The sequence below is a fragment of the Macaca fascicularis genome, chromosome 5 (assembly GCF_037993035.2).
Source record: "Macaca fascicularis isolate 582-1 chromosome 5, T2T-MFA8v1.1".
NCBI classification, from domain to species: Eukaryota; Metazoa; Chordata; class Mammalia; order Primates; family Cercopithecidae; genus Macaca; species Macaca fascicularis.
Genome location: NC_088379.1, coordinates 9,928,377 through 9,955,859, shown reverse-complemented (window position 1 = coordinate 9,955,859; position 27,483 = coordinate 9,928,377). Strand labels below are relative to the sequence as shown.

At 40.8% G+C, this 27,483-nt stretch overlaps 1 protein-coding gene across 1 annotated transcript in view; it reads left to right on the top strand.

The window, feature by feature from the left end:
• Positions 1-14,177: 14,177 nt before the first annotated feature.
• The window catches only part of CLNK (cytokine dependent hematopoietic cell linker), a 244,203-nt gene continuing 230,897 nt past the window's right edge, over positions 14,178-27,483 (top strand). The window contains exon 1 of the mRNA XM_005554485.5: positions 14,178-14,496. Coding sequence (XP_005554542.3) covers positions 14,494-14,496 — 3 coding nt within the window. The 5' untranslated portion in view covers positions 14,178-14,493. The remainder of the gene's footprint in view (positions 14,497-27,483) is intronic.

Genomic DNA, 27,483 nt, shown 5'->3' with positions numbered 1-27,483 from the left:
GACTCTATGGTTCCCTTTTCTCCCTTTACACAGTTTTTCCTAACTTAGAACCTTTCTGCTCTTAATTTCGATAGAACTGTAACGTGACTAATAATGGGTTGACCAGCCCATGGCACGGGCAAAGCGCCAAATGAGGTCTCAGGGGGGCCGATGCAGGAAGCAGGCAGTGAAGGCAGAGAGAGAAGAGCAAAGAGAAGAACCAGAAAGAAATAAAAAAAAACCTAACAGTTGGCCGTCTTTCATGTAAGGGCAGACATCCATCCAGATTTCGAACAGTGTAACTCTAGGGGAGGAGTTCCCAACCAGCCTGTGCTGGTGCCATTTGGTTGAATCATAGTGGAACGCATTGGTTTACCTGTGTCTCGGATGCTTTTCTGCTTCAGTGATAAAGTTGAGTTATTGTGAAAGAGAGCCTAAGACCCATAAAGCCTAAAAATTTTATTAAACTGATTATGACTTTTTTAAAAAAACATAGATCGTTTTCCAGAATAATCCATGTTACAAGGACTTTTTTTCCCCATTCATCAGATTAAAGTCACTTCTGAGGGTCACTGCTGGGCTATAGCTCTCTAGAGCAGCTGTAGGGTCATCTTGTCACCATGGTGCTACTAGCATGGTACCCTAAACTTCATCTACTGAGCAAAGATTCTCCAACATGCAAAGTTGTTAAAAGTATATGGATGCTTCCAAAAGTAAACTTCCTTTACAGGAACATTTGCTTAAGTGATACTAATGGGTTTTTCCACCTGGAATATTCTTTCAGATATCTGTATGTTGTAGAGTTTTATTTTGTTCAGGCCTCTGCTCAAATGTTATCGCCTCAAAGAACCCTCCTCTGACCAGCAGACCTAAGTAGGCATACTCTTTGTCTCCCTAACAACCTTACTCTATATTTTCAAAGCAGTTAGCACTAACTCCCATTGGATGGTTGAAACATTGGCTTATTATTGGTTCCCTTTCATTAAAATACATCATCTATGGGGTTAGACACTGCTTACAGTTTTACTTCTATATCCACACTACTTATAAACATGTCTGGTTTGCTTAGTAAGTCTTGTTGAGTGAATAAACAAAGGAAGCCAAGCAATGGTGCTGAACAGATAACATATTACCTCCCATTAATGGGTTAGATCAGGAGCCTCAGAAAGGAAAAGAAAAAAGATAACAAAGAAAAAATAATTTTCTCACTAGAACCTGAACTATTTATTTAACTCTAAGTTGTGCCGAGAACTCTAACAGAATTGTCAAATAAAACGTTTCTTCAATTCTCTGGTGAGGCTACGAGACATAGTAGCATGTACCTGGAGTAATACGGGTCTAAATTCAAATTGCAGCCCTCTTTCTTAATATTTTCCTTTTCATATAGAAATTATCTATCTATATCTATATCTACATACACACACAGACACACATATATATATTAAAAATGTGGTTAAGATTAGCTGCCACCAAAGGTTCTTGTGGGTATTAACAAAGATGATATGTGCAAAGTCCCTAAATGAAAGTCCAGCCCTCAAGGTGTTTGATTGGTGATTGGGTTTTGCTTCCTCTTCTAGCAGGACAGTTGCCCGTTGGAGAAGTGAGATACAGCCGCTCACACTTGCATCGCCATCCTTTTCTAAGGCCTCAGGTCCTCACTTTTCATTTTGAAAGTAAAAACGCAAACCAACAGTAGTCCCTCAGATGAAAGTTCCTTGGGTCACTGTCTCCTGTGTTGGGATAGGGGAGGCTGACTCACCTCCCAGGCAATTCTGAGAAGTCTTTGGAAAAGGGTTGCAATTTGTTTACCGTTTCTGACAGTCTTATTGGTTGCCATAGCTTGACTTTAGGCAGCCCTCCTACCAGCCGCCTCATTAAAATAAAGCCCTCTTTATGCCTTCAGTGGCCAGTGGCCTCGCATGTGAAAAGAGCTGCTAGCCACTCCCTGGATTCTACCAGCGCTTGCAGCCAAAGGTTTTGGCCTCCCCATCAAGGGTGGGTACACATTCCCCATCCTCAACCTGCTGCCAAATAGCTGCAATGACTCTAGAAGCTTTTGGAAAAATATCCTTCAGCATAAAAGGCAAATTTTATACTCTAATCAAAATAACTGCCAAGTTAAAAAACATTCTATGAAAAGGGTGCTCTGGGAGAAGAAATGAAAAGCAAAGGAATGTTCTCACCCAGACACTACCTCACTGTGGTAGGAAAAACAGAATAAAATAAAATAAATTGAAAGATTTGCATTATTCCTTTCAAGAGAAAGTGTCCAGTTCAACAAAGAGCCTTTCTGAAATGTTAAGGACTTCTAATTATGACTAATAAGCTTGGCCTCACACTAACTTCCAGCCCTAAGATTTACAACCTCCAGCTGCTAGGAGGATTTTAGTTCTTCAGTAGGATCCTTCCAGCTAATGTAGTTGATTTTGTGTGTCTACAATGTTGAAGAAATGGGGAATTTCTAGTCTATTAACTAATTCAAGTCAGTAGTAACAAATACAACCAGACATGGTTTCAAAGCTTGTGTCCATTACTTTATGGCTGTGTAATCTTGGACAAGATCTCAGCCTCTCTGTGTTCAATGCTGTCATTTGTAAAATATGCAAAATATTGCCTAACTTTTATGGTTGTTTGGAAGGAGCAAGAGGTTCTTTTCAAGGTACCTAGGAGACCACAGCTGGGAGTAATTGCATCTTATTTCTTGACCTCTGTACACCGCACTTTCAGACAAATGTAGAAAAGGTCTCAGGACCATAACTTGAAAACCTTTGACTGAAGTGATGTAAATCCAGATACTCAATGTGTAGAAGACTTAAGGGGATATGAAAACATTTTCCTGTAAGTAAATAGACTTCTACAGTGACATGAAGGAGTCAGAAAGAAAGGATGAGCAATTGAAAGGAGATATTTCAATTTAGATTTAGGCCAATATGAAATACTAATTAAAAGTAGCCTGTGAAGTCAAATATGGCTCAAGTTCTTTTATGAGCTATGTGACTTTCAATTTATTTTTTACTTCCTGTGCCTCAGTTTTGTTTGTGTAAAATGGAGCCCACCATAACCTCAAAACCAATTCATGACACAGATATTAAATACTTAGTGACATATAGCACTTTGTGCCTAGGTCATAATACACACAACAAAATACAATGTATTATAAAAATATAATGTAACATATTTTAATATATTTATAAAATATATTTTATATTTATGCTATTATCATTGTAACAATATAATGATATAACAATACAATGATAATAGCAGCTCTTAAGCTTCCTAACATGCAAACAAACTCATCCAGAGAAAGAATAGTCATGATTTCTGTGTTTGGTGTGAGCCTAACACAGATAAAACATTTTTCAGGAGAGGATTCAAGCAACTGAAGATCATTGTCCTAGAAGATGCTCAAAATTCATTCAGATCTTAGGAGTTTAGGATTCTAATGCTGCCACTGTTTTCAACTCATTTTATGCAGGGTTTTGAAATAACAGCTTTATTGAGGTACAGTTTGTAGGTCAGAAAATTCACTGTGTCAAAGTGTACAATCCAGTGATTTTTAGTATACTCAGAGTCGTGCAATAATTATGACTATTTTATTTTAAAACATTTCATTACCCCTTAAAAAATCCTGTACCAATTAGCAGTCACTCCCTATTCCCCTAACTACTTCTTCCAAACAACCTCCAATCTACCTCTTGACTCTATAGATTTGCCTGTTACGGACATTTCATGGAAATGGACTCATGTGATATGTGATATTTTGTGACTGGCTTCTTTCACTTTACATGTTTTCAAGGTTTATTCATGTTGTAACACGCATGGGTACTTCATTCACGTTTGTGACTTTATAAGATCCCCTAGTATGGATATATCACATTTTGTTTGTCTGTTCATTAACTGATGAACATTTGGATTGTTTCCACTTTTGGCTAATGCAAATAATGCTGCTATGAACATTTATGTCCAAGTGTTTTATATCCAGAAATGGAATCTGTAGGTGATAACTCTGCTTCACATTTTCTCCACATCCTTGTTTATACTTGTCTTTTTAATTTTAACCATCCTAATGAGTGTGAAGTGGTAATTCATTGTGATTTTGATATACATCTCCCTAATGAATAATGACATTTGAGCATTACTTTTGTGTGTTTATTGGTCAGTTGTATATCTTCCTTGGAGAAATAATATTTATTTGGAGAAATGTCTATTTAGATTATTTGCTCATCTTTTTGATTGGGTTACTTGCCTTTTCATTGTTGGGTTAAAATATTTTTATGTAATACAAATTCCTTACTAGATAATTTACAAATAGGTATTTTTTCATTTCGTGGTTTGCCTCTTCACATTCTTGCCGGTGCTCTTTGAAGAATAATTTTTTAATTTTGTGATAAATGTAAAGGTTTATTTTTGCATCCTTGATTCTATTCCATTATTCTGTTTGCATTCTTATGCCAGCACTATCTTGATTACAATAGAATTATAGTAAGTTTTTAAATCAAAACATGTGAGTTATCAAACTTTGTTTGTTCTTAGAATTTTTTCTTCCAATCTGGGCTTCTTGATTTTCCATATAGATTTTATAATCAGCTTAATTTCTTCAAAACAAATTACCTGAGATTTTGATAGAGATTTTATTGAATCTGTAGATCAATTTTGGGAGTACTGCCACCTTAGCAATATTAAGTCTTCTGAGGCATGAACAAAAAATAGTTTTCCCTTTATTAAAGATTTTTCTTTAATTTACCTAAATTAAAGAATCTTCTTTAACTTCTTTCAGTAAAGTTTTATAGTTTCATGTGTAAGTATTGCACTTCTTTTGTTAAATTAATTTCTTAGTATTTTAATCTTTTTAATGCTATGGTAAATGGAATTGTTTTATTAGTTTATTTTTCATATTGTTTATTGCTAGTATATAGAAATGTAATTGATTTTATATCTTGATCTTGTATCAATTTAAGCTAACAGTAGGCACACCAGCCATACATATACAAAGATTAACAGAAACTCAATTTACTTGTGAACAGGTAAATTCTCAAGTAAAAGATGCTTATTTTTTCTTTTATCTCTTAAAAGTGTTGGTTAGAATTACATTTTCAACCTACCTTAATGTTTTGTCATTGAAAGACATTGTCAGATAAGACAGAAATCAGAATAATGGGTAGAAGCAGACAGATGAGAGCAGGTGGCATAAACCATGGTCCTGGAGGCCAGAACATGCTTTGCTTTTCATGGCCCTGACAGTTACCTTAAAGTTTTATGCCATCTTCATATTATTCTTGCAATTAGAGAACATTGAAGACAGAAACAGTTGAATTAATCAACAACATGCTAGAACAATAAGGCAACAAATCCTGTCTTAGTCGATGTGCTGTTTTCAGAATTTTTTTTCCTACGTTATAGCAAAACCTAATGAAATAAACAATTTTGGTTCAATCTGTGCTTCTTGTTTTACTCAGTTTTGGTATATTCTCCCCAAACCACTTCTGCTCTTATTCCCTGGGGACCCTATTTCATTTTCATTCTTAATGCCATTCTCATTTTCAAAATCATTCGTGCGGCACACAGAAATAGAAATGCAGGCTACCTAAGTCAACCTGAAAAAGCAACTATCCAGTACATCCCCCATCCATAAATGACCGCTGTGACACTATCATGCTTTGCACACACCTCCCTTTCAGCCCTCTTCACACTCTGTTACAGCCATTCATTCACATATTTGTCCCCACAAACTCGTATGGAAAAGATCCATGTCATTTTCATCACTGCATCTCTAGCGCACAGAGCACAATGGCTAGCCCTTAGTGCATGCTTAGAAAATGTTTTCCAACTGAGTATGTAAAGGGAATTTCTTTTGAAACTCTCCTTTACCCTTTCTAAGCCCCAAAACAGCTTTACAAACATAATTGCTTTGGCATAATTTTTCTAAGCATTTCTTCTGACATTTCTTTTGGGAAATAATTTTACCAAAAGTCAATAGAGTTATTACCTGCTGTGTGGAAGACTCTGCCAGATGTTATGGCACATAGAACAGAGCTTCTGATCTAGCTGGTGACACAACGTATGTACGTGATAAAAATCAGTGCAAGTGTCGACCAAGCACTTATATGTGCCAGGGATAGTGCTTTGATGAATGTAACTCATTTAAGTCGTGCAGCAAATGAATGCACCGGGCTCTAATCCTATTCTCTCTGACAGGTGAAGGAACGGCAGGTGAGCTATGTCACTTGCACAAGGTCACTCAACTTATAAATGGCTAAGCCAAGATTTGATCCCAGGCAATCTGACCCCAGGACATATTTACATAACCAACAACCTACTTTGTACATACAAAGTCACAGATGATAATTGACAAGTAAATTTTTTTATTTCTCCAGAAATGTAGGGGGACAGATGATCACTATAGACCAGGATGTTCACTGAAGGATTCAAACAGATGATAGATTTCAGTAAGCTGAAAAAAAGCTGAGCCAAATTTAAATACAGTAACAAGGAACTCTAGACAAGGGGAAACTGTGAACAACACTAGAGAGCTTGGTGGAGGGTCCAGTCATTCTGAAGTAATGGTTAATACTACCCAATGTACTATTCTGGGCAATGAAGATAAAATAAGACAAACTGCATGTTCTCATGGACCTTACATAACAAACAAAAAAAACAAAGACAGACTTATCTAGTGGAGAGATGTGCTATGAAAAAAGTAATAAAGCAGCATAAGGAAATTGAAAGGGACAAAGGAAGTGTTGCTATGTAATAAAGTGCACGCAGAAAACAGCCTGTCTGTGAAGGTGACAGTCCACCTGCCACCCATGGTAGGAGAAAAGCAGGGAGACGTGAAAACCTGTGGATTAGGTATTTCCAGGGAGAGGAAACAGAATATCCAAAGGCCCTGAGGTAGAGCATTCTTATTGAGTGTGAAGAAAGTGAGGGAACCAATATGGTTGGAGTGCAGCCAGAGAAGAGGAGAGAGGTGGGAGGTGATATCCACAGGAGCTGGGGCCAGGATCTGTAGAGTCACATAAATCACTGCAATCGCTTTGAATTTTTCTCTGCTGAAGACTTTCCATCAGCTTCCCATCTGACACACAGGAGCAATACATGAGTCTTCCATTTCAGAAAGATGACTCTGGCCAAATGCTCCTAGAATGAAGGAGTACATGAGCAGGTAACCAAGGACACTTGAGGAGTCATATTCTTGGCCGGCTCTCGTAGAGAATGTTTGTGTAGAGAAGCAACAGAAATTGAAGCTGAAGACAGTTCATTGAGAGTCGTCTTGGTTGCCGTGCTGGCAAGCTTAGACTTAGACTCTGTGGCAACCAGAGGGTTTGCGGAGGACACTCCATCGCTATATCAAATACATGATACAATGCTCCTATTTCCTGTTTCAAAAGTCTTCCTGTTCTATAAATATCATAGGACTGATAATATTCAGAAATGTTTAAGAAGTAAATTTGACTAGGTGAGATACAGGAAACCAATGAAACACAAAACTATCAGGGGCAGTACTGTCACGATCCTTAGCAGGTAAAATAAATTCCAATTTTATTTTAAGAATACCAGACATCTTCTGAGCATTTGCCATATGTTAGACACTTGGATACAAACTTTCTTTGGATTAGGTCATTGAATATTTATAAGAACTTAAGCAATCCGGTGCATCTTAATTCACAGTTGTAAAATGCAAGACCAGGAGAGGTTGGGCAACTTAGCCATGGTTATAGTTAAGGAGAGGTGAGGCTTGGGAGTGGGTGTGCTAATATTGTGCATTTCTTTTTAAATATTACCATACTCCAGTATAAATATTTACAGTCAATTTACTTCACCCAGGTTTATGAACAAATTCTAGCAACTCCTAAGAATTTGTCTATAAGGGATAAACTGATACCTCTGTAATACCTAAACTGGAAACCTGTGTTTAGAGCTTGGGAGAGAAAGAGGAGGAATAGTGGATCAATTAAGAGACAGGAAAAGGAGAAGACCTAGAAGAATGTGAGTCCTGCGTGCCTTTTTGTTGATATTGGACCACAAAATAATAATTTGTCATAAAGCAAAATTTATAGTTCTCAAGAAAAAAAAAACATTAAAATTTGTAGTTTTCTTCACAGGATCTTAAAACATTCTAATAATCACTAAGAATATTTGGTGAAGATTAGGTCTCACCAAAGGTAACTAAAAATGACTTGTCCACAGTTCCACACATGGTGAAGCTTAAGCTGTACTAACCTCACATACTCCTCTCCTATTTGGGGATTTATTTACTTTTTTACTTTTTATTATTTTTCTAACTCCAAATTCCATATCTGATTAGGAGGGCAGCCACCATGACAGAAAGCACCCAATTTTGCATCTTAGCCCTCCAACCAAAACCATATTTTACTCCTAAAGAAAACAGGACTTCCTTTAGGCTTAGGTTGCTGCGTTCAACTCTGCAAGGCTGGAGAGTTTCTCCATCAAATAAGCCTAAATCTACTTTCACCTTAGAAATCAGAAATAAATGTAACACATTCTTCACATTAAACATACAGCATATAAGCCACAGACAGTGTGTCAGAGAATTTCTTCTTGATCACATATTGTATTCATCAGTCGGAATTCATTTAGCAGAAAAGACCCCCTCTGTCCCCGTGAGCCACCCCTTCTAGCCCTGCTATGACTAAAGGCGATTCCTGTTGACACAATTCATTACTGTTTTCTTATCTGTATAGTAGATAGACTCCTACCACGTAAACACCTCACACATGTTATGTCAGGTATAACTGGCAAAAACATTGTTTTCTTATACTAGTTTGAAAGGAAATTAGATCAGCTGTAGACAGCTTTGAAAAATTGAGTGCTTATTAAATTCAACAGCAGCAACAAAAATTCGGTTGTCCATCTCTTCAGGAAGCGAGTAGAGAGGGAAACCAGCTAATTCAATATGAATATGATAGAACACTGCTTAGGACTTTCCAAAGAATTGAATGGGAAGAGCATGAAGAATGAAAAAGCCATGAGACAAGACAGCAACCTGGGCCTAGCATCCTCACATCCCTCCTCTTAGCTTTGTCTCCATAATCTACCTATGTCTCCAATTGATTATGTATCTATCCCTCTAGTTATCTTTCTATTTACATGTATGTATCGTTTACCATCCATATCAATTTATAAACTATGTATGCAGATATCTGCCCATCTGTCTTTCTGTTCTTATTTTGAAATTTTCTTTATTTTGTAGGCATACATTGGGCACTTATTGTATTAGTCAGTCCCTTTATGAGTAGAGATATGACAGTCAATAATGTAAATACCTGGCCTTCATTAGCTTACAGTTAAATGGAGACAGACTGACAAGTGACCCTAATAACACTTCAGTGGGATGACCTCTCTCACAAGGTCAGCACATGGTGCTGTGGGGACATGCAGGAGTGATGCCTGAAGGATACTTGGTGGATGGATAGGAATTAAACAGTCAAGGAAGGGAGGAGGAACAGAATGCAGAGAGAAGAGGGTGCATCATGATGTGCAGAAGTAAAAGGAAAGTCAAAATCTGATTAATCTGAAAAGCTGTCTGTATTAGTCCATTTTCACACTGCTATAAAGTCTATTTTCACACTGGGTAATTTATGAAGAAAAGAGATTTAAAGTTCCACAGGCTTACCATAGTTCCACAGGCTTACCAGGAAGCATGACTGGGAAGCCTCAGGAAACTTACAATCATGGCAGAAGGCGAAGGGGACGCAAACCCATCTCCTATGCTGGAGCAGGAGAGAGAGCAAGGGGGGATGTACATGTTTAAACTATCTTGTGAGAACTCACTCACTATCATGATAACAGAATGGGAGAAATCTATCCCCTTGATCCAATCACCTCCCACCAGGTCCCTCCCCTGGCATGTGGGGATTACAATTCGATCTGAGACTTGGGTGGGGACACAGAACCACACCATATCAGTGTGTGTAGGACCAATTTAAATTTTTGTTTCATCTCACTATGGGCTTGTTTCTCAACAAGAGACATAAATGTAACTGGAACTCCACCCAGAGCACCTGCAATCCAAACATAAACACGCAGTGTGGTTTAATTCATATTCCCGGAAATAGGAGAATGCTGATGTCATGCAAAACATTCAAACATCAACACAGACTTGAGTATGCTGTCAGGTTATATGATAAACACAAACCTGGGATGTTGTTTGGCAATATGTGGAAAACAAATTACTGTTAACAGAGCAACTGATGGAAAAAGGCAAAATTAAACGTAAAAATAGATACCAGGAAACAAAGTAGGAAAGTCAGCCCAGCACTAGCATTGTATTATGTATTCCTTATTACTGCTTGCAGAGTTTGTGTTTTCATGTAATATATTGCTATCCCAGGTGAAAACAACTGAGAACATCAGTTGTTATCCAACTAGGATTAAGAATCTGGTTTCTACACTGACGTGTTGATCTAGCACGTTTTTCTCTTTGGATTCGGTCTTCTAAACACAGCCTATTAAAAGATGCTTTAATTGGCATTTTGTTAGAAGGTTAATGAAAACTTACCAAAAATAGCTTGTGAAAGAAGTAGATAGGAACACAAAGTAAAAATACATCCTAATTGCACAAATTATTTTCTTTCACTCAGGCTTCTTTTCAGAGGCAGTTTTAAAAATACTGGGTCAATAACTTAGCCTTTGGCAGTCTTGCCTCTCCAGTGGCCTCCATTATTGCTTGAGGGATCTCTCAAATTCCTGCTCCATTCTTCTGCTTATATATTGTTGGCTAAAAGGTTTTTTTATTCACCCAACAAATACTATTGATGATGCATTGCATCCTTGCTACACACAATTGCGGTTTGTTTGATTCTTTTCTGTTTGCCGCTTTTCCAAGAAATTACATTTTCATGTGCATCCTTTGAGAACTGCTTATAAATCCTACTTCTGAGACGTTTCGCTACAGTTGACTTTTATTCTTCTCCCAAACACAAAGCTCCTCATTGTCTATCTTGTGCTGGGAAACAAAGGTAAAATAGACACGTAGTGCTTACCTCCAAAGAATTCATTGTCTGGTGGGAAAAAGAGATAAATACAAAATTATAATAAAATCTGATATGTGAAATGTTAATGATACAGAGTCAATGATAAAGACAAAGTAACACAGGCTGGGAGAAGGGCGAGGGGGAGTTCTCAATTCACAATACCCAAAACACAGATGGTTTTATGTCATGAAAAGGAATCGATCCTGTGAGTTAACTCAACTTACCTAATGAACTCCCCATTCAACTCCCCATTTGAATACTATCTTTGCATTATAATCGTATACTTACTTTTATCTTGAAGCCACCAAGAAGTCATTAAAAATTTAAAATGAGAGTCTACTAATTTTGACTTCCGCTTCTTTCTCTAGCTAGATTTCTCTTCCTGCTCTACCTTGGATTCTTCTATTCCCATGACTCTTGCTCCTTCACTAATCCACACACCCGCTCTTCTCTCTCTGAAGCAAGTGGGGCAAGTAAGGAAGCTACCAAGGTCTGACTCACAGAGAACAAGGGTTCAGCACACATCATAATCACCATCATCATCACCGTAGCAACCATCACATTTGTTGAGCATTTAGTAAAGATGTGTAGTGGGTGGTATGTGTGTTTCACTGATATCCTTAAGAAAGCTTTATGTCAACTCTATTAAGTTGGAAGTATTCTCTTTGTTTTGTAGATGATGAAGTAGGTGCTCAGAGAGTTCCTGACACTTGGCCAAGGTCGTTCAGAAGCTGGCCAATACCTGAACCATTTGGGCATAGGCTGGGGACATGGGTCAGATGCTGTGTTAATCAAAACTGGAGCGCACAAGATTTGCCTGATAGTGAACCTAGGACTGTCATTTTGGAACTGCTTGAATCCTGTTTTTCTGTTTCAATTCCAGAAGTCCCAGCTATGAGAATGAGGGAGAGGCCAAGAGCACAGAGCAGGCAAAGCTGGCCAGACAACCGCAGGTTCTCCCCCTGCCGCTGGAGGGGCTCTTCTGCCCTTGCTGCTCACCAGTCTCTACTCTCATCCTGTTGAACAGGCTGCTCAGCCTCCTGTGGCAGAGCCAGCTGTATTCAAACTCTTATGGGCACAAAGGGCCTGGTGGGGATTGAAACTCAGATCTCTGCAGTGGCGCAACGTGTGCCCCTTTGCTCCGCTAAGCTTACAGGTAATGTATTAGCTGCAAGTCCTGAGTGTCAGGTCAGCTTTGTTCTGGCTACCCAACCTTCTGCCAAGTGCTGGACAATTGCCCTCATGATGGTCCAGTACTGGTCTAAGCCCGAGTCTCCTTCCTGTACCCTGTGCTCCAAGATTGATAACTAGATTGCTGCCCCAACCCTTGGGTCAAAGCCTCTTTTAATAACCCATTACTCCCATGATCCCCAATCTTTCAAAGACTGAGTCCCCAGCTTTCTTTCTTGGCTAGCCTTCTATCCTCAAACAGAAGCTTCTGCTAAAGCCAAACATGTAGTTTGAGCCCAGCTCCTTGATGAAAGATCTGAGGCTGCTAACTAGCCACCTGCTAATTTCTAAGCCTGTCCTGCCTCATGTTCTTGTTATTCTGTCTTTCCTGTCTGCCAAGCCTTATTTTATAATCTCACACATTTCACCCTGAAGCTAATAAATAGGACAAAGACCAGGAACCCCATAATTGTTAGAGTAAGATCTCAACTTTTTAACACAGAGAAGGTGCGCTCATGACAACATAGACCCCAGCAGCCTCTCCAGCCTTACTCTTCCCATCACAGGCTACGCCGGCCTGAAATGACCCTGGCCCACAAAACAGCTTGAACTTCCATGGATGCTCCATGCTGTTCATACCACTGCCCATGTTTATTTATTGACTTTTTTAAAAAGTATTATCGAGGCCTAATTGGTATACAATAAACTGCCCATATTTAATGTATACGATGTGATGATTTTGGACATACCTGTGGAGCCATCACCACAACATTAAGGCAATGGCTGGGTGCGGTGGCTCACACCTGTAATCCCAGCACTTTGGGAGGCTGAGGCAGGCTGATTACTTGAAGTCAGGAGTTTGAGACTAGCCTGGCCAACATGGTGAAACCCCATCTCCACTAAAAATACAAAAATTAGCCAGGCATGGTGGCGAGTGCCTGTAATCCCAGCTACTTGGGAGGCTGAGAAAGGGAATCGCAGGAGGCAGAGTTTGCAGTGATCATGCCACTGCACTCCAGCCTGGGTGACAAAGTGAGACTCTGTCTCAAAACAAAAAAACAAACAAGAAAAAAAAAATAGCAATATTAAGCAATAAATATATGCTACACCTCTAAAATTTTCTTGTGTTCTTTGTTTTATTTGCTCATTTGTTTATTTGATATTATTTTTTAATATTAATTTTTTAAATTCGTAATAAAGTATTGATGACTATAGGCACTATGCTGTATAAAAAATCTCTAGAACTTATTAGTCTTGCATATTTGAAAACATGCCATTTTTGTTCTACTTTTTAAACTTATTCATCCTTCAAATCTAGAGCTTAGTTCACCTCCCCTAGGAAGGTAAAACGTACCTTTCTCCTTGAGAAACCATCTATGTGTGTGTGTGTCTACTATTTACTGAATGTCTGCACTATCCCTGCTTCTTTCACGAATTTGTATCATTGCATTTGCATGTTCCCAGATTTCTATCCAATAGGTACCTTGGCAGGAATGTGAGCTGAAATCCATTTGACTAGTTAGCTAGCGTATTCCAGGGCTATAAAATAACAGTCCCAGGAGCCTGCATGGTTGTCAGACATTTCTAATAGATCACAGTTCTCTTTCCTACTGAGCCAGCCCAGGATCTCAGAACTCTTTGCAAAGTTATGCTGCAGGCAACCGCCACCAATCAATGTGAAATGGAATATGAACTTCTTTCCATCAAAAGACTCCATGAAAACAGTGAGAAGGCAAGTCCCATCTTGGGAGAAGATATTTGCAATGGACATAACCAAGCATTAGCATCCTGATCTTACACAGAATGCCTCTAAAGAAAGAAAGAAAAGAAATGGCACATTTGCTGCCTTTGCTCTAGGAAGATTTGGATGGGAGAAATCTTGAGTTTCCTGACCTCAGGGCGTACCCTTCATTGACACAAACAACAGGCACGGTGGGAACATGTGACTGTTTGATGTCAACAGCAGCTGTGAGTCGGGCTTATGCGCCACCCACCCCCACCACTCACCTCAGCTCAGCTCACCTGCTTTGTCCCAGAGCCAGCAGAGTACAGGCTGCTGTTAACAACTTCATGTCCCCGTGGGTAGCAGGCAGGTGCTTCTGTCTGATCTGGCTCTCCTTGACCACTGTACTCATCAAATAGACCAAGATCCCCAGAGTCCAACATCCTTACAAGGGGGCCAGAAAGGGATGAGCTTTCTGAAGAAGCACTGATGTAAAATACCAGGAGTTTTGACATCAAAGAAGATGTTTGTGATGGCAGCTGGGATTTGGCCATAATCTAGAAGACACATGGTGAATACAGTTGCAAGTCATTTAGTCATATTTCTTGCTAAATTGCTGTGTCTTCAATGGTGAGTCTGTTCGACTTTACTTTTGTTATGCTTCCCTCAATCACATAAAGGACAAACTTCTCAACAGACTGGTCCTGAGTAAAAGTGACCTGAATTCTCTAATAAAGAAGAGGGAAAGATTCAGCTGGTTAATGTCAGGTTTCTCTCACTTGACAGTACAATGTAACCATTTTTGCCATAATGCTGTGAGAGAGGATATGTGTGGGCCCAAGACCAGAATGGTGGAATTATGCAGTCAACCATAGATTTATAGCATTGCATGCAACAAAATGCCCAGGTTTGGTGTCAGGAAGCCCAGGTTCAGGCTTTGCAAATCCTAGGATTGGAAGTCCGTTCCTTAACCTCTCTGACTTTTAGCTAACTTGATTATAAAACCACGTAAAGAAAGGCTTTTCATATGGTTGTTTTTATGGAAAAAATGAGATAATGACTATAAAACTCACAGAAGTGCAGTTACGTAGTAGATGCTTATTGAGTAGTGGTTTATCTCCTTCTCCTATTCCACTCCAAAGGAAAAAGAAGAGAAAAGAAAAGAAAAAGATGTGTGTCTCTAATGGGCCAGTTGGCCATAGACTAACTTTAAAAACGCACTTTTGGGGAGTAAACATAAGCAATATATATTCAGAAATGACTCTTCAGGAGAATGACACTAATGTATGATGGATATGCAGGAATGTCAACTCTCTGGGTCCGGAACACATCTCTGCATTCTCTGTAGATCTCTGGCACTTAGTTCAGCAGCAACACAGAACTAATATTCTATGAAAAGTGATAAAAGCATCTCTAGACAAAATACAACAAGCTCCTATCAACTACAGACAGCAAAAGAAGGTGGACAGCATGGTGCCTGGCATATGGCAGATGCTCAGAATGAATAAATTAGCAGGCCTTTGAAAAACACACAGATGCATGGCAAACCAGGTAGTGCATAAAATTAATAATCACAGAAAGCAGTGTGCTGTCATTCACTGATGGTGCTAGGCACTTTGAAACACTCATTTTCTCAATACCTAACTTGGAAAAAAAATCCCCATTTTATACATCAGAAAACTAAGACCAAGAGAGGTTCCCCAGTTTACCAAGTATAACACGGTTAATACATAATGAGGCAGGAATTTGACTGTCTCCATAGGTATTTTTCTTGAGACTAACCTGGGCCAGGACTGATGGGAACAGGGTCTGAATGGGCAGCGAAATGGGGAAGGTGGGCTGTTGTCGTGAATGTCCAGGGTGGTGGTGACTTGAAGGGTTTGGTGACCAAGGGGTGGATTGTCGCACGGGGTTTATAGGCAGACGTGGGGGCTGTAGTGGCATCAGGGCTCTTGCCATGAAAGAGGTCTGGCAGAGGCACCCCTGAGACAAGCAGCTGTGAAGACAGGAAGCTGTGGCTATCACCTGGGGATGGGGGGAATAAAAGCCAATACCATAATGACAGCTATAACTGAAAGGGGGGCTCGGAATTGCTGGTGGATTATTTTCCCTCTACGTTGAAGCTGCTCGTTTGTCTTCTTCATCTTGGGTTGTGCTCTCTGGAATCTCCTGCACCAGAAATTTCCTAAAATGAAATGTCAGAGCATTTACTGCCCTATTCACTCTCGCCAAACAGGAGCAGCATAAATAATCCACATTATTCTCTTTAGGATCATGTTGGCAAAAATATATTAGCAGATATAATTGTCTGACACTTCAAGGAAGTGATGTTTTAAAAATAGGAACCCATGAGGAGGGAGAGAGAGAAAAAACACCTGACTCACTTGGCTTCCTGTGGCTACTTATTTTAAAGATAAGGCTTTTTTTTTTTTTTTTTTTTTTTGGTCCTCGAATTGCTGTCATTTTTAAAATATATTTATACTTATAATGTGCTGCAACACACCCCTTCTAGGTTCTTAATTCATCAATTCTCACCTCTTCTGCCTCTACTAGTTTCGTCTTTCTTTGATTGCCATGCAACTTCAGAGTTGGATGGAATGTAAAAGACTAGTCCCCATTCAGAGCCTGAACCCTTGTCCTTGGGTGTTTACTCAAATTCAAACAAAACCACTCAGTGACAGTGGAAAACCCCCTCGTCTCACCACAGGACTTTCCAAAGTTCAGTCATACCATTTCACTTCTACTTAAAAACCTGTAGCTTTTTCACTTGTTATTAAGATGAAGTGCAAAAAGCCATAACAGCCTTGCCAATCTCTCTCTCACCACAGGACCTTGCATGGGCTGCTAGCTCTGTATGCTCCTCAAATCCTGTTAAATCCACCCAACCTTCAGTAATGTGCCAGATATAGCTTGAATGAGCTCACAAGGACTGACCGTTAAATTTTCAGACATTTTATGAGCTGATTGTTCAACAGAGCTATTATTTAAAATGAAATTACATAAACATAAGTATATTAAAAACAAAGGTCATAAATATGCAAAACTCATTACTTTCTAATTATTTTCACCACATTGTACTCTATAATCTTGAGGTCATTTTTGCATAATACAAGTGCTATATGATGGTGGCTACTGCACTTGTCCCCAATTCCACATTCAGACATTGGTAGCTTGAAATCAGCCATAATGAGCACATTTACAACATGAAAATCAGCAAATACTACTCACTAGAGCTTGTCCCCTGCCTCACCACTCAGAGAGACGGTCGCTAATCCTTTAGCAGCAAACCACTGCTTCAAACTCACCAAACTTTAAACTAGGTTAGATTCGCACGTGGTATGATTTCATAGGACTGAATTCCGTTCTTGCAAAACCTTCTCTTTTTGTAGTTACGCTTTAACAGTAACTGATGCTACCACATGGATGGATTTTACCCTCCATGAGAGCAGAATTCTCGACAGGTTTTGCATACCGTTATGATATCGCAGCAACAAAAAGGATGCCAAACTCATAAGAACTTATTGGTAAATAGCTGTAGGGTAAATATCAAACTCAAATTGTTAGAAACATTCAACACGAGTGGAAATCTTCAGCCCCTTTTAAGAGAGAATAATAACATATTATCTTAACAGATGAAAGAGAGTTCCTCTTAGGAAGAATCTGTCTTTCTCTGAAGTAACATTGATAAGCTGAAGTTATAGAAAAGGCCTGAGAACTGTGATTAGCAGAAACTAAGGAACAAAAGATGTGGCTAAAAACCGCTGCGTGAGAGGAGAGGAATGGGTAGCCCGGTGGCATGAGACTGGAGGACGAGGAGCCCCGACCCCCCGGGGAGAAATCCCCCGTGCTTGCATTGCCAGAGAGTGTCTCAGAAAAAGAATATCTGAGGCCGGGCGCGGTGGCTCACGCCTGTAATCCCAGCACTTTGGGAGGCCGAGGCGGGCGGATCACAAGGTCAGGAGATCGAGACCATGGTGAAACCCCGTCTCTACTAAAAATACAAAAAATGAGCCGGGCGCAGTGGCGGGCGCCTGGAGTCCCAGCTACTCGGGAGGCTGGGGCAGGAGAATGGCGGGAACCCAGGAGGCGGAGCTTGCAGTGAGCCAGGATCGCGCCACTGCACTCCAGCCTGGGCGACAGAGCAAGACTCCGTCTCAAAAAAAAAAAAAAAAAAAAAAAAAAAAAAAAAAAAAAAGAATATCTGTTATTTCATTTGAAGTTTTTGTTGATGAGAAGTAAATAATTCTTTTTCTAAAACTAATACATAATGATTGTGCAAATTCCTGGAGAAGTTGGTTAATGGGTACAAAAATACAGTTACATAGAAGGAATTTGGCCTAATGTTTGATAACACTGTGTGGTGACTATAGTTAACCATAATTTATGGTATATTTCAAAGTAGCTAGAAGAGAACATATGGAATGTTCTCAACGCAAATGATAAATGTTTGAAGTGGTGGATATTTTAACTTGATTTGATTATTACACATTGTATGCATGTATCATAATATCACATGTACCCAAGAAATCTGTAGCTTTCCTTTCTAACTAAACCTTAGTAAAGTCCACACACAAAAAGATGCGTGTGTGTATGTGTGCACATGAGTGTAAATTAATTAAGCGAATGAATTCCATGCTTGGGATGGTGTCACAGGGAATAGACACAGTATGCATGTGATGGTTAAAAAAAAAAAACCCTCATAAACTGAAATGGTTAAACATACATATAGTTGTAAACTAGAGGTGACCATAATGAAGTAAGAATAGACCTGTATGAAAATCTCAGTAGTTCTGGAGTTTCCAGTTCATGAGGCATGTAAGATTTTGATTGGTTGGGTTTTTTTCCTTTGATCTCAAGGTGCTGGGAGACTGGGAACATGTATTTCAGTGGTGGTTCTATTTCTAAACCTATAGAGCAGGATATACTTCACTTGCAGTTGCAACTCCCTTTTGAGGTAGGGGAAGGGAAACTTGGAGACAGCCAGAACTGTATTCAAATGCAAGATTAAAAATTCAATGTACAGTTCAAGGTCATTATATTTATCCAGCAAGAGCCAATGAAGGCTGAATGGGAATGAGTAGCAGGCAGATTTTCAGATATATTTCAGAGGGAGTGCCATCAGTAAGACTTGGCAATAAACCAACATTGAAGGTGAGGGAAACAGAGGAGTCATATAATGACTCTGAGAGTTGAGGGCATGCTGGTATCACTTAGTGAAATGGGGGAAAACTGCAGGAGCACCACACCATGGAAAGAAAGTCTGTGCAATGTGAGGTTCAATAGTGCAGTGATGAGCCAGGGTGTCTGCAGATGGTGGCTATGCAGACCCCATGCTTGGCAGGTAGGTGCCCAGAAATACTCATGGCGCATTGGCGTGACTAGGACCCCACAGCCTCTGCCAAAACAGCCACTGGCCATATCTTTTGGCTTTTAATCTTCAACTCACATTGTGCCACTCAGCATCCTCTTGGTTTCTTTGGATAAACTTAGAGGTTTGATTCATATAAATAAGTGTCTATATTTCAAATCCATTTGTTTTTCAAAAACGAATGGCAGTAAAAAGTATCACCATGAGACTGTATATAGTAACCATTCTTCTGGGAAATTTCCAACACGCATCTTTTGTGCTTTATCTATCTAATCTTTCATACTTGCAAGAACTATACACTAAACATTTAATGAAGTGTGGTCAAGTAAATATCATGGGGGAAAAGGTAATGGACAGGTAATTGAATATAAATTATATGTTGCAAATTTTTGCAATGTTCCTTATAGTTCTTACAGCATAGAGGTTCGATGAACACCAAAAGCAAACCATGGCATTATTTGACTTTCCGTTTCCGATTGTTTCACTTGAGATGGCTTCTAGTTTCATCAGTGTTGCTTCAAAAGACATGATTTCATTCTTTTTATGGCTGAATAGTATTTCAGTGTGTGAGTGGGTGCAGGTGTGGGTGTGGGTGAGTGTGTAACATTTTCTTTATCTGTTGATGGACACTGAGGTTGAGACTTTGCTCTTGTGAACGGTGCTGCAGTAAACATGCAAGTGTGGGCCTATTTTTCATAAAACAATTTCTTTTCTTTTGGGTAGATACTCAGTAGTGGGATGACTGGATGGAATGGTAGTTTTGCTTCAGTTGTTTGAGAAATCTCCATACTGTTTTCCATAGAGGCTGTACGAATTTACACTGCTACTAACAGTAGATAAGAGTTCCCTTTTCTCCACATCCTCTCCAACATCTGTTATTTTTTGACTTTTTAGTAACAGCCCTTCTGACTGGTGTAAGATCAGTAAAAGACAATCCAGACTCTGAATTAAAAGGTACAGAGTGCCAACCAGGACACAAAGAGACAAATTCAGAAGAGGAAGCAATCATTCTCACTTAGCAATGCTCCAAAGATTTGAGTTTGAGATATTAACAAGGATTATGTATTATCAGGAAATTAACAGAAATCGTCATATAAAATATGCATATGGGTTGAAGTTCATGGCAAAAGATATGATTCCACAGAATAATTAATTGCTGTATAAAGTGATCAAACTTGGATATGTTTAAATATACAAGTCAAGAATAATATCAAATGTATATGCTAAAAATATAAGAAAGGGGCTGGGCGAGGTGGCTCATGCCTGTAATTCCAACACTTTGGGAGGCCGAGGCGGGTGGATCACGAGATCAGGAGATGGAGACCATCCTGGCCAACACAGTGAAACCCCGTCTCTACTAAAAATACAAAATAGAAGAAAATTAGCCGGGTGTGGTGGTGGGCACCTGTAGTCCCAGCTACTCGGGAGGCTGATGCAGGAGAATGGCGTGAACTCAGGAGGCAGAGCTTGCAGTGAGCCAAGATCGCACCACTGCACTCCAACCTGGGTGACAGGTGGGGACTCCATCTCAAAAAAAGAAAGAAGGAAAGAAGGAAAGAAAGAGAGAGAGGGAGGGAGGGAGGGAGGGAGGGAGGGAGGAAGGAAGGAAGGAAGGAAGGAAGGAAGGAAGGAAGGAAGGAAGGAAGGAACGAAGGAAGGAACGAAGGAAGGAAGGAAGGAAGGAAAGATATATCACAGATCAGTGACCACTGAGGTGATGCCAAACCTGCAGCAATTCATTGGTAAAGGTACCTGTTGACCAAGGGGAAGCCGAGAGATTTTGCTTTAGGCATCATGTCATGTTATTTCTCAACACTAAGGTCAACTATTATAAATGCTTTTAGCTACATTCTCTCTCTCTCTCGCTCTTGCTCTCGCTCTCGCTCTCTCTAGGATAAAATGTTGCTTTGTTCCTGTTTGTTCTTCACAATAGAACAACAGAACACCTAATTAAAAACTCATGGTATTTGTGTATTCTTCTAAAAATGTTTGGCAAATATTGTTTTTGGGGAGGCAAGAAAGACTTTGTGAAGGAGACACATCACGGCTTCTCAGTGTCATGACTCCTGACATTTAGGGCTGGATAATTCTTTGTTGTGCTGGGCTGCCCCGTGCGCTGTAGGATATTCAGCTGTAGCCCTGGCCCCATCAGTAGATACCAGAAGCCCTTCCCCAGTTCTGACAACCAAATATGTGTCCAGACATTGTATGATATCCACTAGGAGGCAAAGTATTTTTAGTGTAAGACTGTTTCAGTGTCTATCCATGTGTACCTCTAATTTGGTGGTTCTCAACCTTGAGCACAGTATGCATCAGAATCCTCTAGAGAGCTTGTTAAAACAAATTGCTAAGCCCAATCTCCAGACTTGCTGATTCACTAGAACTGGTTGGGGCCCAGAAATTTGCACTTTTTATAAGTTATCAGGTGATTTTGATGTCACTGGTCCTAATACCACAGTTTGAGAACCACTGTTCTAGTTTATTTCTTCTCTCTGCTGCCTGGTGTTCCATTATTTCATCTCCAGTATTTTACTCATTCATTGCTCTAGCGTTGGGCAGCTTGGCTGTCTCCACTTCTTTCTTCTCACAAACAAGGCTGCAGTCAGCATTCTGATGCCTGTCCCCTCACCCTTTGGGGTGTGGCTTTCTCTAGGTCTATACCCCAGAATGGCATTGCAGGCCCATAGGGTGTGTAGATGCTTTATTTCAATAAGTGCTGTCTGATCACACTTTAGAGTAGCTGATCCCAGGTATGCATAAATAGCTGTATCCCCATTTAACAGAGGAGGAAACCATGAAGCAGGAATTTAATTAGACTGACCCCCTCCAATTCCACCATTAACACGGCTAGTGAGTGAATGTCTTGGTGCAAACCCCCGTCTTACTCCACCCTGCTGGTAACTGACAAAATGATCTTTCAGTTGCCTTGTGTTCCACCACGGAATTTTCCACGACTCTCAAGCTGACCTTCAGTATGAGCCCCACCGGCAAACTGTGCTTGTTTACCCTCCTACTCGTGTCCTTAAGTGGGCAGAAAGATCAGTTATTTTGCTGAGAATTTTGCAAGTGAAAAGAGTAACGGCCCTTGCTCTACACGAGTTCCCCACATAATTGACTTGGATTTCCTGGGTCAAATTTCAATTTTTTTACTGCTTGAGAATGAGTTGTTGCCACATGTCCCCTTTGCCTGCTTGTGAGTCTCAGGCTTCTGCACTGACCTCTACATAAAAGAATGACTGAGACAGTGCTGTGTCTGAGGAACAAACTCCAGACTTGATGTGATGCTCGATAGGTACCTATTGCATGTTGGCCCGTCACTTGCTATATGGCCTTAAAGAAACAGCTGTTACACAAACACGTCTGTTACAGGTAACAACACGTTTTCATAGCAACAGTTCCATTTGATCTCTAACGTTCCTGCTAGGTAACAACAAGCAGGCATTGTCATACCCACGGGAAGGATGCGGCTCACAATGAGGGATTCTAAACCATGTGGTTTATCATGGGTGGAGCTGGAGAGGCATGTCTTTCCCACTTCAAACTACCCTAAAACTTATCTGGGCTTCAGTTCTTGCAATTATATAATTGGAAGGTTAAAGAGGTTGTTTTAATCTTCAATAATAATAAGTTTACAATTGAAATTTTTGCTCTACCTTGTTAGGAGTTGATTGTGTCCACCTGGAATTCATACGCTGAAATCTTAATGTCCAGGACGTAGGAGTGAAACCTTACCTGGAAATAGAACAATTGCGATGTAATTAGTTAAGATGAGGGCATACTGGAGTGGGTTGAGTCCCCAGTCCACTATGACTGGTGTCCTTACAAAAAGATGAAATTTCAACACAGATACACACATAGGGCCAGGCGTGGTGCCTCACGCCTGTAATCCTAGCACTTTGGGAGGCCAAGTTGGGTGGATCACAAGGTCAAGAGATCGAGACCACCCTGGCCAACATGGTGAAACCTTATCTCCACTAAAAATACAAAAATAAGCTGGGTGTGGTGGCAGGCATCTGTAGTCCAAGCTACCCGGGAGACTGAGGCAGGAGAATCACTTGAACCCGAGAGGCAGAGGTTGCAATGATCCAAGATCTCACCACTGCACCCCAGCCTGACGACAGAGTGAGACTCCATCTCAAAAAAAAAGAAAGAAAAAGAAACACACATAGGGAAAAACGTAAAGCCGGGGGCCAGGGTGACGTTGGCAGAAGCAACGGGATGTCAAAGATTGCCAGAAACCCCAGGGGCAAGTAGAGGCCTGGAACAGATTCTCCTTCACAGCTCTGAGAAGGAACCAGCCCTGCCCACACCTTGCTCACAGCCTCTGGCCCCCAGAACTGTGAGACAATATATTTCTATTGGTGTCAGCCACTCCGTTTGTGCTGCTTTGATACCACAGCCCTGGCAAACTAACAGATCTGCAATACCCCATTTACAGGAACCTCCTTGTAAACTTTTATTTCTAAATGTCCTACAGAATGTGTTTTTCGCTGGGAAGGGGGAATGGGGATTTCTTTCTTTCTACAGCTTGGATTTATGAGGGGTTAGTCACTTCTGATGGCCAAGGAACCTGCACAGGCGTCCTTGCAGATGCTGTGAAGGAGGAGGCTAGGGAGGGGTGCAGTGCCCTCTGCTTCCAGTTCCAGAAAAGATCTTGCCCACACTTCTTTACCTAGAATTCACACTCCACCCAAATGAAGGCTAGGGCCCAGACCACCTGGTACACATAACAAATGATAATGCAAAGCTGTGAGCCCTGGCCTGGTACAAAGCCAGAGGAGAGGGGACCCTGGCGGAGTGGAGAAGGTGTGCTCCAGTCAAGGCATTAAATCGTGTGACCTTTTCAAGGCACGTCTTACCCCGCGGACTACAGTGAGCAACCCCTGGTTAAGCAGTTCTATCCCCATGGTGCTACGGGACCTGGGGAGGCATTATGTGCCTTTTCTAGTCTCCTTGGCCCTTTCCTTCACAAGGGAAACGGACTGTGAGCTCAACAGATAGAGGGTCGGAGACAAAGCCTGTCCTCCTCACCTCTTCTTCACAGGTGTGCGTGACTCCACCCTCCTCCCTGCTTCAGAAATAAGTTCTTCCACCACTGTCCTCTTGGGTCTTTGAATTTTTTAGTCTCAGATAATTGAGATTAAATAAGCTTTCTCTTCTCTCTTGTCACTAAACCTCCTCTGAGGTCTGCTGGGTCACCAGGAGAAGGGGAAATTCCCTTCCCACAAAGGGGATAGGGGCTTAGCAATAAAACAATAGGACAGCGTGAGCCCCAGGCTGTACCTGCTCCTGCCTTTTTTGGATGACCTCTAAGCAAATCCATCCTTCCTATCTGGGAATGTTTGCTGTAAAATAAATTCATTCATTCATTCCTCTCTTCTTCCTAAGAGCTGTTGCCTCTCTAAAGCCCCATCTGATTTATTCTTTTATTCACCCAACTTTGGACATGTACAGGGTTCCTGTCCTCTGTTCTAAGCACTTACCATACAGCAGTGGACAAAACAGAAAGAGCTTTCTGCCCTCATTGCGCTTACGTTATAATGGGTGAGGGGAAAAAAAAAAAACTAAAAATGTAATATCAAGTATGGTGTATAGCATTCCAGAAGATGACTTAAGCTATCACAACGGGAAAAGGTAGAGAAGGATGAGGAGGATTCAAATTCTGAGCATAGGGAAGACAGGTTGTAGAATTACATAGGATGACAGGAGAAGCCTCTTCAAGAGCGTGACATGTGAGCAACAACTCGAAGGATGAAGCGAGGGAGTTATCCACGCAGGTATCCAGCAGAAAGTATCCTGGGCAGATGAAACAGTGAAACAAAGATCAAAGATGGGACTGTGATATGTGCATATATACATTATATTTAGATAATGTTAAATATGTATAAATATGAAATGTATAGTAATGTATAAGCCCTTATACAGTTTCTTCAGTCTAATAATAAGGACTTATGCTGAGAGCATCCCGCAACCCCGTGGACTCTTGGTCTGAAATATCTTGCAAAGCATCTCTTTTTTTGAGACGGAGTCTCGCTCTACCGCCCAGGCTGGAGGTGCAGTAGCCTGATCTCGGCTCACTGCAAGCCTCGCCTCCCAGGTTCACGCCATTCTGCCTCAGCCTCCCAAGTAGCTGGGACTACTACAGGGGCTCGCCACCATGCCTGGCTAATTTTTTGTATTTTTTTTAGTATAGACGGGGTTTTACCATATTAGGCAGGATAGTCTCGATCTTCTGACCTTGTGATCCTCCCGCCTGGGCCTCCCAAAGTGCTGGGATTACAGGCGTGAGCCACCGCACCTGGCCCTGGCAAAGCATCGTATGCTATCTTGACAAGCAAGAACTTCTTGCTCAAATAGCTGCTTTTTAATCCCTGGGCAAACTCATATATCCCACCGACATATAAAAGTAACCAAAGCCACGCAGCCCTGACTCCTTCCTCTCTCTCTCTGTCCCTCCCCACCCCTCTCTCTCTCTCTTTCTCTCTCTGTCTCTGACTCCTGTGTTATCCTCAGACCTCTCCAGGGAGCACTAGAATTTCAGTGAACACAGATTAATGTGATCTAACTGGAAGAGACACAAGAAATCCTGCAATCTAGTTATTCCCAAACAAGCTGTTTCAACAAACCTGTGTTATCTACTGTGTACAAGTAAGTAATATGTTGTGGGGTAGGCATGATTATTATTAATAATATTGTTATTACTGCACAAGAGTCTCAACGAACAAGAAATAATCCCTGCCTCAAAGAAGTGGATAGAAACGCAAAAAGGATTTCCCATAATACCATAAGAGCTAGCATTTCCTCAGGGCTATCTACATTCCACGCAGTTTCCCAAACACTTTCTTAGTGTTATTTCTCTTAATCCACACATCAGTTCTGAGAAAGGAGCCTATTCATATCCATAAAGTCTTAAGGAGAGAGAGATTCAGGGAGACCCACAAGCTTCCCTGAGTTAAAACAATTATTAAGTGGGAAAATAGAATTTAGTCTTTATCCATTTGATCCCTGAACTTCTTAATATACTCCACTGGCATGATTAGAACCTGAATCAAAAGTACACATAAGTGTTATTGAGGCAAGAGAATAGGGTCAGGAAGGAGGGATCCTAAGCACTTCCTGGAACTGAAACAAAGGGAATCCCCCTCCACCAACTTTCTAAGTACTTTCTACTTGCCCAAGTAAATAACTTCGTAACTTCACTGCAGCTATGACAGGAAACCTCTTCATTTGCATGCAGCGTGTACACAAAGTAAATAACTTGGTAACCTCACTACATCTTCTTCATTTACATAGGGCATACACCAAGTAACCCATGAGAAATGTTTATTGGGGTTTTTGGTTTTGTTTTGTTTTGTTTTTGTTTTTAATACAGAGCCTCGCTCTGTCTCCCAGGCTGGAGTGCTGTGGTGTGATCTCAGCTAACTGCAGCCTCCACCTCCCGGGTTCAAGCAATTATTGCCTCAGCCTCCCAGGTAGCTGGGATTACAGGTGTGCACCACCACGCCCGCCTAATTTTTGTATTTTTAGTAGAGATGGTGTTTCACCATGTTGGCCAGGCTGGTCTCGAACTCCTGACCTCAGGTGGTCCACCCGCCTCAGCCTCCCAAAGTGCTGGAATAACAGGCATGAGCCACCGCGCCCTGCCGTCTAGAGGGTATTGAAACCCCAGAAAATCTTGTGACGGTGCTCTTGAACTGTTCGCTTGGGCCCACTCCCACCCTGTGGAGTGTACAATAGCAGATTTCAATGAATCCACTTTTGTTGCTTCCTTCTTTACCTGTTTTGTTTGTGTGTTTTGTCCAATTCTTTGTTCAAAACGCAAAGAACCTGGTAGCCCCAACTGGTAACATTATGAAAGCAGAGACGAGCATGTCATTCACCCCTCCTCTATGGAGAAACAGAAAGTTATCGAAAGTTGTGTAATAGTGGGTCACTTGGTTGACAGGTGGGGAAAGGACATTCCTGTGGAGGAAACAGCAGGAACACACACATAGAGCCCAGCTGAGCTAGCAGGAGGTGGGGCTGGAAGGGGATATTGGAGCCATGTTGGTGAGAGCCTTGTGTTTCCTATTTAGGAGCTTAGGAGCTTAGATTTTATACTGGGGGTCATCAAAATTCAATCCCATTGAATCTGTGACTCAGTACGTCCTTCTTCACCAGATTGGTGAATTACCCTCCCTCCTTTCCTCTTCCATGTTTACCTTGTCATGTTTATTATTTGTTTATTTATTTTTGAGACAGGGTCTCTG